Source organism: Pteronotus mesoamericanus, unplaced genomic scaffold (assembly GCF_021234165.1).
Source record: "Pteronotus mesoamericanus isolate MK-2021 breed Mesoamerican mustached bat unplaced genomic scaffold, CSHL_Meso_final contig_68, whole genome shotgun sequence".
NCBI lineage: Eukaryota > Metazoa > Chordata > Mammalia > Chiroptera > Mormoopidae > Pteronotus > Pteronotus mesoamericanus.
The window spans coordinates 24377812-24391386 of NW_026555234.1; the positions used below are offsets into that span (position 1 = coordinate 24377812).

General features: G+C 32.3%; 1 protein-coding gene across 5 annotated transcripts in view; it reads right to left on the reverse strand.

Moving 5' to 3' along the window:
* Nucleotides 1–13575, reverse strand: part of PDS5A (PDS5 cohesin associated factor A) — a 100168-nt gene that overhangs the window by 40518 nt on the left and 46075 nt on the right. For all 5 annotated transcript variants that reach the window (XR_008529875.1, XM_054582072.1, XM_054582071.1 and 2 more), the window contains exons 12-18: nucleotides 13117–13268; nucleotides 11618–11731; nucleotides 9285–9366; nucleotides 8022–8070; nucleotides 7413–7552; nucleotides 3438–3553; nucleotides 1358–1463 (exon numbers count right to left, since the gene is read on the reverse strand). Coding sequence is in view for 4 of the 5 variants with exons in the window: in XM_054582072.1 (XP_054438047.1) it covers nucleotides 1358–1463; nucleotides 3438–3553; nucleotides 7413–7552; nucleotides 8022–8070; nucleotides 9285–9366; nucleotides 11618–11731; nucleotides 13117–13268 (759 nt within the window). In the remaining variant the exon portion in view is untranslated. The remainder of the gene's footprint in view (nucleotides 1–1357; nucleotides 1464–3437; nucleotides 3554–7412; nucleotides 7553–8021; nucleotides 8071–9284; nucleotides 9367–11617; nucleotides 11732–13116; nucleotides 13269–13575) is intronic.

Sequence of the window (13575 nt, forward strand, 5' to 3'; positions counted from 1 at the left end):
AGGTTTACAGTGATAACATTTAGTTATGAGGTTTTATTACCTACAGAAAAGATGGAAAATCAAATTTTAAAAACCTAACCAAACAACCTATTAAACATTATCTTAAAGATCATTTTAACTCTTAAAACTATTTAAAAGTATAACCTTATTATTAAAATGTAGTCCTGGCTGGTGTGGCTCAGTGGATTGAGTGCCAGCCTGTGAACCACAGGGTTGCCGGTTTGATTCCTAGTCAGGGCACATGCCTGGGTTTCAGGCCAGGTCCCCAGCAGACGGTGCGCGAGATGCAACCACACATTCATGTTTCTCTCCCTCTCTTTCTCCTTCCCTTCTCCTCTCTCTAAAAATAAATAAATAAAATCTTAAAAAAAATGAAAATATAACCTTATTATTAAAATATAATTAAGATGTTTCTCATGAAGCATTATATCAATTCTTTCCATGAAATGATTATTTAAGACAATTTCAATACAACTCTTTTTTTCTACTTAATGTCCATTTTACTGGTTTGTCTTTTCTCCCTTAGTTTATATGTTGTAGTGGTCTAAATGTCTCTTTGCCTTCTATTTTTTCTCTTTACTCCATCCAATAAAAGCTCTATCAAATGCTGTTACCATATTAAAAGCACGGTTAAAAAGCCCTGATAGTACCTTTCTGGCCCTATGAAATAATATGGAACCAAACTTGTCTCCCATTACTCCTCAAAGCAATCTTTTTTTTCCAGTCAAGCTAGATTCCTAATGATCCCTAAAATATGCAAAGAATTATTTTCTTTGATGATGCTGTGTTTCCCCTAGATTAAGCCATACCTTGTCTACAAAGTCTTGCCTTACTTAAGTCTTACTAGTTGCTCAATTCTCTGAATTCTTTGGCACCTATTACAATTACCAGTTGTTTGGAAATTCCCTGATCAGACAGATGCTGTCATACAATAATTCCCATGAGCAGTCCTACTACCCCAGATGCAGGTTCTTTAAAAAGGTACATCATTTAGCACATACAGTTGTTACAAGCACAACAGACATGCAAATTATGAATGAAATAGTAGAAACCCTGAAACATTTTATAATGTAAAATAAATTATTATAATGTAAAAACATTATTATAAAATGTTTTCTACCAAAATTTTAAATCTTTTGAATAGTTTCCAATGACATAAAGTCTGACCCTTGCATACCCTTAACAAAATTCAAATTATGATTACTGAAATGCCTTTAGACAAAATTGTTTCAAGAATACCTTAAGATTAGGGTGGTGAACACACAATACAATGTATAGATGATGTATTATAGAATTGTAACCCTGAAACCTATAATTTTATTGACTGTCACCCCAGTAAATTCAATTAAAAAAATACCTTAAGAAGTTCAAGTCCTGAACGAATAGCTGTATCTGGACTTACACCCTCCTCTTCATCATCTGCTGTCCCCTCTATTGATTTATTCATCAGTTTTACCAGTGCACTATTAATATAAGAAAATCTAAATTAGTAACACCATTAGATTAGTAACTGTATCCTAATTGCATTGTTACAAGATGTACACAGAATCTAAACATTAGATTCAAATATGTTTCTGGGGGAAAAAGTTATTTTGTGACTTTTTAAACTTTGCTCTCTACTTAATAGTTGAGGTTATTTTTAGTTTATCTCCCCCACCCTTAACTCAATGTATAATAACAACTCTAGTGGAAAACAACAAAACTAAAGTTAAAAGCACACATTAGAAATATATTTATATAAGTATAAGCACTTTGATATTCATTTCCATATGTAAAGAGATAATTTACAATTTTAAGAGAACAAGATGGCAATTGCTAAATGGACATAAGATAATCAACTCAAAGCAAAAAACAAATACATGGGCAAAGACATTAATCACTGGTAATTAATTTGCTGAATTAGTTATTTTATTCTAGAAATTTCTGCAAAGAAGGAATTCATCAGGTACATCATGTTATACTCATGAACAGATTCACCAATGGAAAACCATTTAATTGTCCAATATTATAGAATTAGTTTTTCAAATGTACCTAACCATCACAATGGATTACTTGGTCAATAAGAATTGGACTAGCAAACATGATACTATTTTAAGTAAAAGCAGATGTGATTTTTGGTTTTGAGACTGTTTTCTCATCAGTAAACTGAAAGAAGTACTATCTTCCTTAGAGAACATAATAATTAAAGCAAATGGCCTAGTACATAGTCAATATTCAACAAGTGGAAGCTAATGAGAGAAGTTTTAGGTTAAATATTTTTCCTTTGGTGTTATATTAGTGCATGTTTTAATAAAATTATTAATAAAATATTTAAGTACAAATATATATAATGCACAGGTGTTAAAATTTAAACCACTTTTATTACTTTCATTTCCCCTTTAACATCACAAAAATAATTTTAAAACTTCAATTAATACAAAATATTCAATTAATACAAAAACATTTTTTGAAAAACAAATTGGATGTATGCATAAGTGTTAGCTTGAAATATAATTTATATACCATACAATTCACTTTTTTAAAATGTATGATTCAATGGTTTTTAGTATATTCACAGGGTTGTACAACCATTACTTCAACCTAATTTTAGATTTTACCTGGTTCTTGAAGTTCACCCATGCTGTAGCATGTATCAATACTTCATTTTAATTCTGAATAATGTTCCAGTATATACATATAAGGCAATTATCCATTCATCAGTTGATGGACATTTGAATTATTACCACTTTTTGGCTGTTATGATAATGTTGCTATAAATATTCATATATAGGTTTTATATATTTTCAATTCTCTTGGGCATATAATATTAGAGTGAAATTGCTGGGTCATATGGTAACTCTTTATTACTTTTGAGGAACTGCCAAACTGTTTTACAAACCAGCCCCACAATTTTACATTCCCACCAGCAATATAGAAGGGTTCTAATTTTTCCATTCTTACCCATTCATCTTTCTTTTTTATTATAGCAACAAAAAATAGCCTTATGCCCCTTCCGTAGTCAATCCTCTTTTCCCAAGCTGGCAATCACTGTTCTTTCTGTTGCTATAATTTCACCTTTTCTAAAATTTCATATTTTGTGGCAGACACCTTTTATGTGATATAATGCTTTTAAAATTGCTCCACTGGTGTTGGTAGAATCAGTAGTTTCTTCCTTCCCATTGCTAAGAAGTATTTCATTGTATAGATGGTATTTCTAGTTTAAAGATATAGATAACATTGCTACAAGTAGTTAAGTCTTTATGGAAATATGTATTTTCTTATAGTAAATATCTAATATTGGGAAAATGAAAAGGCTCTTCTTTCAACTTGAATGATGTTTCTCCCTTTAAAAAGGTATACAGGGAACCTTTTTAGGTATCCTTAGGGAATCGAGAATTTAAAAATAACACTGTAGTTTCAGATTATTTTTTTGAATGATTATTATTTCCTAAGCTTACCTTATGGCTTCTGAATCAATATGCACAGGTGCAATTCTTTCCAACAAAAATTTGACCATCTCTAAAAAAGGATTTGTTGGCTGCTTAGGATTTGCAAGTTTCCGAGCTATTTCTCTCTAAAAAAAGGAAAGAGTGTTACCGTAAGTATTCACTTTCATGTTTTTCAAAATGAGTATGATTGTAGGCATCAAAAGCATTTAAAGATTCAAAACCAGCATAAATAAAAGAAAACTTTTTGCTTTAGACTCTGACTAAAACTATACACCCATTAATCAATCATTGCAAAATCTGGACTGTGGAGAATGAACAGGGGGTAATGTGGTATGATTTATGCCTTTGTCTTATGAAATTATTCTTTTGTAAACAATTTTTAATGCTGTTTTTGACAAAATGAAACAAAACAAAATATGCTTTCATGGGTATGTTTAATTGGTTTACCATATTTTGCTGTGTAGACCCACATTTTTGGCCCAAACTTTCAGGAAAAATATATTGTTTTAAAATATTTTGCCAAAATATTTTATTAAAATATTTTGTTTTAATTTTTTAATTCAATTATGTATTTATATTTAGATATTTATTTTTTGTATTATAAAGGAATTTTAGCACTTATTTTTAAACATATTATAGTACAGGAAATTTTATGTAACAATTACAAAACACAAGAACAGATACAAGGTATTTCTGGTACTACCCATGTATAATGCGCATCTTTACTTTTCCCTAAAAAATTTGGCCAAAAAAGAGCACATTATACATGTCAAAATACGGTACTTCATAATTTGACAGAATACTGTTTTATTTCAACAATTTGTTTTTTTAAAGACATATTCATAAACATATAATTTTATTTTTAAAAGATTTAAAAAATAGATTTTTATTTATTTATTTTTAGAGAGAAGAAGGGAGGGAGAGAGGAAGAGAAACATCAGTGTGTGGTTGCCTCTTGTGTGCCGCCCACTGGGGACCAGGCCTATAACCCAGGCATGTGCCCTGACTGGGAATCAAACCGGCAACCCCCCTGGTTCACAGGCCAGTGCTCAATCCACTGAGCCATACCAATCAGCGCAAAATATATAAATATTTATAAAGATTTTTATTTCTGGTATAACATAGTTGAGTTAGAAGACAGAAGCATTACATCAAATAGATCCTACAAAGAAAAGAAATTGCTAGAAGTGTCTAAAGAATGTAGGACTTAATGATTTAAGTTACAATGTGCTGGGCACTGGGTAAAGAAATTTACTTTAATAGCAAGCCTTTTAATTGACTATTTCTGATGAGTAAATGTAAATTTTAGCTGTGAAGATAATGCACATTAAAGTGCTTTCAAAGTATAAATAACACTAATAGTAAAGGGTAAAGCTGAAATTCAATCCTAGGATTGTCTCAATGCTGAATTAACAAGCTTCCTGGAAAATATTAAAATTTGGCCATAGGAATCATGGTCATAGGAAGGTACTAGAGCATTAGAAAGCAGAGCAGAATCTATGGCAAGTGATCCTTCCCTAGAATCAATGGGTAGAAACTCAAAATCTGAAGGCCAAGGGAAAGCAAATCATCAAGCACATATCTTAATAACATTGCTCACCCTTTCTCACTATATCATCATGGGTACATGTATTAATCTATAGTATTAGATTAAAGTACTTTTGCTAAAATTTTTTAGGAATGGAACTAAGACAAGAGGGGGAGAAAATTATTAGATCTCCATTTCCACTAATTCTGTTACTGAGTAATATTCGCCTCTTGAGAAGTGATAGGTGATTCTCATTTAGAAAATAAGGAGGTAGTGGTAAGTAAACATTAGTGGGGGACAGAGAAGGGATTCTCAAGGGTATGATAAAAGCATAGGATGACTGAGGCTAAATTTACTGTTTGTATGATTCTTCTACTTCAGAAAGAAACTATCAGGTAAAAAGGAATGTGGATACTAATATAAGTAGCCCCTGGAGAGACCACAGGTATTCTGGAAAATGGCAAAAACTATTCTAATAGTGGTCATTTTCCTTTAAACAGTGTTTAAAGTGAGTTCTAAGTCTTACTTTTCACATGGAAACACACAGATAGACTAACTAATATGCTTACGATACACAACGCTAATCCAAAGAGAAAAAGAAGTTACTGTGAAACCATTCACCAAGTAAAATAAACTAAAAATTGTAAAGAGTAGAAATTTTTTCTTCTGGAATAGAGCTCTATTAGCTATTTTGTGGCCTGTTAACTTAACTATCCTCAGGGTAACTTCCCTCCCAAAAGGTATTATTACCACGCTCTTCCCAGTCCAAGTGCAGATCTCAACTCTACTTTTCTGGTTCCTAAAATCAGTAGCACTGATTGACAACTAAATGACTGTAGCATTTTTTTCTGAGATATTTTGATTACAAACATGTTTTCCATATTTTTTTTTTGGATTTGGAAACTCTTAGAGATTTCTGGTCTGACAAATAGTAGGGATCATGTTTCTGCCATTTTTGTTTTCAAACTCAATTCCTGTTTTCTCTGAGAACAAAAATACCACTTGATTGCTCTTTCTCAAGGTCCATGTTTCTTGAGCAGTACTCAGTTTGTACTGATTCTTCTTGCAAAGAATGATGGAATGCATAGAAAGAATACTAACAAGGATCTATAAGGGTTAGACTCTACTTGTAGCTCAACCACTATAACTAGCTGTGAAACACTGAAGGAGAAACTTCACCTCCTTAAAATTCAATGTTCTTACCTATGAAATGAATTACCCCTAGGCAAATCAGAACTCATAATATTGATAAATTCATACAAACGAGGTATTTCTAAGGTATTTTCAAGCAATTAATTTCATTGTATGATCCAATTATATTAATAGATTACCTGGAGGACACAGTAGTCTGGACCTCGAATTCTAAATGCCAAAGAAGTGAAACCTTTAAATGTTCTCAGCAAACCACTTAGCCCAGAAATGTAAACACTGAGGCAGTTTGGGGACTTGGCACATCCACATCCCTAGTGTCGACAGAAGAGCGCACTGCTCTTTTCTCTAAATAGGCTTCCCCCCATCTCTTCCTAATTACTGGTCAGAAGATCCACTTAGATACCCTGTGTTCCTAGACTGAACAAAAAATGCTCTCAAACAACTTTGTAAATGCATCTGTTCTGGTCCTTATATCTTATCACATACTTAAATAATTATCCCATCCTAATTCTTTCTAGAACAAAGTTAGACATACATATTTGAAATTTTCTTTCTCTTATTCATTTCAAAGCCTGGTCCCAAACACAGAATTTGTCATACATGTGTAATTCCATAGAAATACAATTTATTTAAATCCTAAAGAGCAGTGTAGGGCCATGTATTAGGACATATATATTCTTCTAATGACCCTATGAAGGTATTAGTATTTATAGATGAGAAAAATGAGGCTCAAAAATATTGACGAACACTGTTAGTAAACAGTATAAAGAAATTCAAACACAGAACTTTCCCATGAAATGCTAAATAAATGAATAAATAAAGTTTTCCTTCCTGATATTTCCAATGATACTGGTTTTCTATAAAATAAAGAATCCGAAAATAGGATGAGGATGAAAGCCTAAATAGGAATGACCGTATCCATAAATACACATATAGCAATGCAATTATTGCTGATTTATTGGGTTATTTTCATATTAATCTATGGGAGAAGAAAATACATGCACACACAAGCATTTAGACAATTCTTATTTACTTAACGAATGTCTACTAAATACAAAGCATTTTATCTCGCTCAATTCCTAGGACCAATCTCCCTGGCTTAGTTCTCTATTGTATTTCCTGGAATATGACTGAAGAGAGATAAGTAAAGAGAACTACACTGACCACAGATATACAACTAAGTAATTCAGAACTCACAATATTGGTAAATTCACACAAATAATCTCTGTAAACCAAGTTTTAATAAAATATAAATTTTTATAAGCAAAGTTGGAAAAACAAATGTAGTAGTATAATTTACTAACCACACAAACATCTGCCTGTTTGCATGAACAGGTTGGGCTGATTAATAACTCCAGCTGAGACCGCAGTTTCTCATCATCACCAAGAACCTGGTTAAATTTCTTCACAAAATCTTGTGCTTTCCCAGGGTCAGGCAAATTCTCTATAAAATTAAAAGAGAATCAATATCACATAAGAAAAACTATTTTATTAAACTAAAAGGAGGTTTTGTTAAAAATAACGTTGAGCCAACAAGAGAAAATCAGCCTAACTGGGGCTAAGAAATAAAATTACTAAGAAAAGAATCGATTATTTCTATGACTTTAATTAAAATGATAGTCCCAATGGGTATATAATTTGCCTTTTTTTTAAAAAAAGATTTTATGTATTTATTTTTAGAGAAAGGGGAAGGGAGGGAGAAAGAGAAGGAGAGAAATATCAATGTATGGTTGCCTCTTGTGCAACCCCTACTGGGGACCTGGCCCGGACCCTAGGCATGTGCCCTGACTGGGAGTCGAACCAATAACTGTTTGGTTCTCAGGCCAGCGCACATCCACTGAGCCACACCAGCCGGGGCTATTTGTCTGTTTTAATATTTATTATATATCTTCAGAGTGAATAAACATACTCACTTGCTATGGTCATCAGTTTTCCAAACATGGCAGAACAGTTAGCCTCTGACTGAAATTTAAAACAAAAACAAAAGTCATATGTGCTAACAAATTTCTGTAAGAAAATCCATGCTAAGTATTATACATTTTCTTAAAGTTAAAAAAATCAGCACGCTTCACCCACCAGAAAATGATAATTCATATTTCCGTATCTAAGATTATAGTATTTACAGCCTAAGTTGATAACAAAACACTGTGTAGTAGCAATAACTATTAAGACAATAAGAACAAAAGGAGGCATTAGCAGGAAAAAGTATTTAAAAATTTATAAAATACATAACATTCATAAGGAAATTACCATGCCAGAAGATTGAACAGGATTATGTTGATATAAAACAATGATTTCGAAATTACTATGAAACTATACAACAAAGAAAATTAACCAAAAATGTGAAGAGTAGAAAAATTTTTTTTTGGTGAACAGAGTTCTATTGGTATTTTGTGGCCAATTGCTTAAATAATCTCAGGAAATCCCCTCCCCTCCAAAAACTACTTCCCTTTTTTATTATAATAAAGCATGACTTAAATTTGTATGAAATTTGAGTAATTTGGATCAGAAATTGGTAAAACACAGTTCCATGGACCATCTGTTTTTTAGTTTTGTTGGAACACAACCATAACTATTTATCTACATATTGTCTATGACTGTTTTGCGCTTCAAAGGCAGAGTTTAGGAGTTCACCAGAGAGTATATGGTTAGCAAAGCTGAGTTTTACTATCTGGTCATTTAAAAAAATAGTCTGCCAACCCTTGCTTTTGTGTCCATGGGCCCTTGAAAGATTTCAGTCTATGATTCCCTGGTTAAGAATATGTATTCTAGCAAACACACTTAGAAGTATATTAAGAGATTATTAAATTTCTTTCCCTCATCTTCCAGAAAATGTTGAGTAAAATTTCTTTGTTAATTTGAACTTGGCATGTTTATAGGATTTATACCTGATTTGATACTGACTCTCCACTGAAGGGCAAAAATCATGGAGTGAAACAATTATTACCTCTAATATATCTTTATCTTGAGGTATAAGTCTAATTATTTGAAAATTGATAAACTATGTATAAAATCTTAGTGTCTAAATACTTTATAAAATAGAAAACATCATTTCTTTCCTTGTGGTGGAAAACAAGATTTTGTTATATTAATTTGAAATGGAAATTTAACTTGGATAACTACAGAAAAACTGAACAAGGCCTATAATAATCGATTTAAACAAATCATAAACTTACTGCAGGCTGCTTGTGCAAGTCCAGTAGTTCTCGTACATGACTTCTAAGCATGTTCTGACACTTCCACATTTCATTGAGAGCTCTGTAAATACAGTTGTAAATAGGAAAAAAGTACATATAACAATACTGGTAATTATTCAACTTTATTACTTTCCTTGTTGCATGGCACAGATGCACCATTCTTCCACCTAAAATTTTAAGCACCAGCAAATTCATTTATTAGGGTTAAGTTAATTTAGTGTAAAAAGGTATATATAAGTCTTTTTATGAGAGAAAGTATTCGAGAATTTTAGAAGGATATATAGTATCTTGCCAGGTAAATGAAAGAATTAAAAGACATTCTAAACAGAGGTAGCTAGAATGTGCTAGTACAAAGAAAGATAACATGTTATCAAAGTGCATGGCATATACTACAGAAAAGGATGAGATGACAAAGTCCTTTTCATGCCAGGCTAAGTGATACAGATTTGAGATGCCACATTTAAATTTAGTGTGTTTATTCTAGACTCTTTTCTCTCCATGAAAGCAGATTTTCTTCTCTCACAAACCCACTCTGTAATTCCAGATGGCCACAGAACCTCTGAGAAATTAGTCTACCCCTGAGTATTCTTTGTCAAATATTCTGAAATATAAACAGAGACCAAAACGTTAGGCCAGGTATTTACTACTACCTAGAGTATCAGGAACCATTTGTGGATCCTGTTAAAAAGAATGGCTAATGCTTCTTAACATGATGCACTAAGGATACAATACTACCTCTGCGGAATTTCTGCTGAAAAAGCATAATTTCAATCTAACAAAGACTGGATGAACTCGAATTGAGGGAATGTTCTACAAAATTGGCTTGCTTACTATTCTTCCAAAAACCATTGCAGTCATAACAAAGAAAGACCAAGTAATGGTTTGAAATTAAGAAACTAGAGACATGACAACCAAATATGCAATGTATAAACCTAAAAAGAGAAAAAAAAAGCCATAAAGAACATTATTTGGATAATGGAGAAAATCTGAATACAAGCAGGATTAGAAAATAATATTGTATCAATGTTAAACTTCTCGATTTTGATAAGGGTACTCTGGTTACATAACAGAATATCGCTGTTCTTAGGCTATATATACTGAAGTATTTAGGGATAAAGGGATCCAAAGTCTTCAAACTACTCACAAATAATTCAGAAGAAAATATATTTATGGTCATTCTACATAGACATGATTTGGATATATATGCCTAAAAAGGAACTGGTCTGAGGCTTGGCACAGTAAAGCTCCGACAGTGTAATTCAGTGTCTAAATACTTTATAAAATAGAAAACATCATTTCTTTCCTTGTGGTGGAAAACAAGATTTTGTTATATTATTTTGAAATGGAAATTTAACTTGGATAACTACAGAAAAACTGAACAAGGCCTATAACAATCGATATACACAAATCATAAACTTACTGCAGGCTGCTTGTGCAAGTCCAATAGTCCCCAGTCAACACGTGGACAAAAGACAATTTTGACATGGGGACTTACCTGAATCCCTGAAACTGTATTACTGACTCAGTTGCCAAATATGAGGGGGGACCCTCAAAAAAGACTGGAACTGTCTTCTGGAGGGCAGGACCCTTGTAGTACAGGGCTCCCCTGCTAGGTGAGTGTTCTATAAGAGTGCCAGCTGGCTTGTTGTGAGAGGCTGTGTTTGGCTTCAGTGAATTTTTCTGGAAGACTAAACATGTTTGCCATTTCATAATGGATGATTTAGGAGCACATCTGCCCATACTGTGCTGAGTGTTCAGCAGTTTTTGACCAAAATAAGCATGACCCCCACGCCCTACCCTCCCTATTCATCCCATCTTGCCCTGGGTGACTTTTTTCATTTCTCCAGATGAAGAAAGTCCTCAAAGGAAAACGTTTTGCTGATGTGGAAGAGGTGAAACAAAAAAACGTCAGAAGCACTAAAAGGCATCAAAATTGATGAGTTTAAAAACTGTTTTGAGCAGTAGGAAAAACATCTTGATAGGTGTATTGTATCAAATGGAGGGTACTTTGAAAGTGACTGAAGTTAAAACATGTGAGAATACATGTTTAAACTATAACTATTTATAACTATGTGATAAACTATTTATAAGTAAATTTGAGGGTTTTTGGGTTCCCCCTCATATGCCTATGCATAAAGGAATATTCCTGGGTTTGCCTTAACCTGAACTTATAAAGTTTCTCTCTATATATATTTATCTGAGGTTCTTGATTCAACCAGAAGCAACAACTCCATCAACAACAAATTAGGTAAGATGAAGTAGTTTTATTAAATTTAAGAAATACCACAATCAATCATTAAAAAGTAACTTACTTGACAGCATTTGGATCCAAACTAGCATATAAATAATATAAGCATTTCATTCTCTCTTCTGTTTCCAGATTGTGGGGGACAAGATACTGAGCAAAGATTTTCTCCACCAACAGCCTATGGAAAAAAAATTCCCAAATAAGACAATTATTCTATTTTTGGATATTTTTCTTTACAGTCTATGAAACAAACAGAAAAACCCCAAATAACACTATTAATTTTTTACAAGCAATAGCTATTTTGTATTTTAACCACATCCTGCAAAGATAGCATACCAATGGTAATATGTATGTGTGCAAATACAATGACAAACATCAGTATGTGATCAGTTCTTTTCCTTGGAAGTAGTTATTTTTACATTTAGAGCTAAAGTGCCTATTTGTGACTTTACTTTTTAATTTCTCAGTCTGGTAAGTGTTGTAAAAGGGTTATACGTTATTCTTAAACATGAGGTGCTAGGGTATTAGGTTACCTATTCTGTCTTCGATCTAGAGCTATATCAAATTACATATATAAAGCCAGGATCTCAAGAATAGCCAATTCTATTTAAAAAACACCATCAATTTCCTTTGATTACAGTTTAGCTCCTTTCTCATGTCACTTAAAATAATTAGGGGGATCTTCCTTCATATAACTTCCTGAAATCTTAAGTTTTTCCTGTGTACATTTGATCTCTTTTCTTTCTACAGTCTTGCTAAGCTTATATTTATTATTCAGTATCACTGGAATAAGATAATACAGGGCTCTTCATTAAGCAATAAAATACATATCCAATGATGCAAAAACAGTCTAATTCAATAACACAGTACCAAGTATTCCTCAAAAACCAAAATCATTATTACAATCCAATATAGAATAATAAGTAACATTCAGACAATGAAATCAATATAAGGTCTCATCACATGAAAAAAAAAAGAATTTTAACTATGTATGGGAATGAATGTTAACCAAATTTATTGTGGTGATCATTTCAGAATATATACAAATATAGATTCAATGTGTTGTCTTCCTGACAGTAATATAGCTGTCAATTATATCTCAATAAAAAAAACAACAACACAGTAATACCTCTCTACTGGTACTTACAGTGTTGCAAAAAGGAAAAATAACAAACAATTATTGAATAGTGCCATATTGCCAGGAATAGGGCTGGGGGTTTTAATTCGTTATTTTATTTAATCCACATGATGACTCTTTAAGGGAGGCTTTATTATCACTCCATTTTAGGTAAGACTGAGGTGGCACAGAAGTGCAAAAGCACATACCTAATAAATGGCAGAATGAATATTTGGTCTCTGGTCTGATTCCAAAGCCTGTGCCTATTTCACTATTATTATGCTACCTTAATCTTGGCTAGAGTCTTACGTAAACATAGTATATACAAATATACAAAAAATAGTTTGTAGACTTAGAAGTTATTAAAAAATTAATAGAAGTAAATTGTATTTTTTAAAAATTAAAAGCACTTTTATATTCAACCATTCTATCAACATATTACTTACTTGTCATCAATGCTATTCTGATAATAAATATGCAAAAGTTTGTCTTTTATCCAGCTGACTTTCTCTGCAGCTTCCTTTCCTGCTTCACCATGAAGACAGTATTTCTTATAAAGCTGAGCCAAACCCATCATAGCTTCTTTTCTTACTCGCCACTAGAAAGTATAAAGTTTATTGGATGAGCTAGATAACAAATTTTAGTATAGTAATCTGCAAAAAAAGTGCCAATTCTTTACTAGGTTGTACAATTAGATGTATGTGTACAAAAACTGGCACAATATTTATTTTTCATAAGAGGCAGACAAACTGCTTTACCAACAATTTTGAGTATGTTCTGACTTAGAAATCAGGCTACTTTAGAAATTATCCAATGTAAATATAGCTAAATCATCTGCCAATTTTTATTTCTCTCAAAGTCAAGCAATAATAAATTTTACAGAAGACTTCATTCAATTCTGTCTA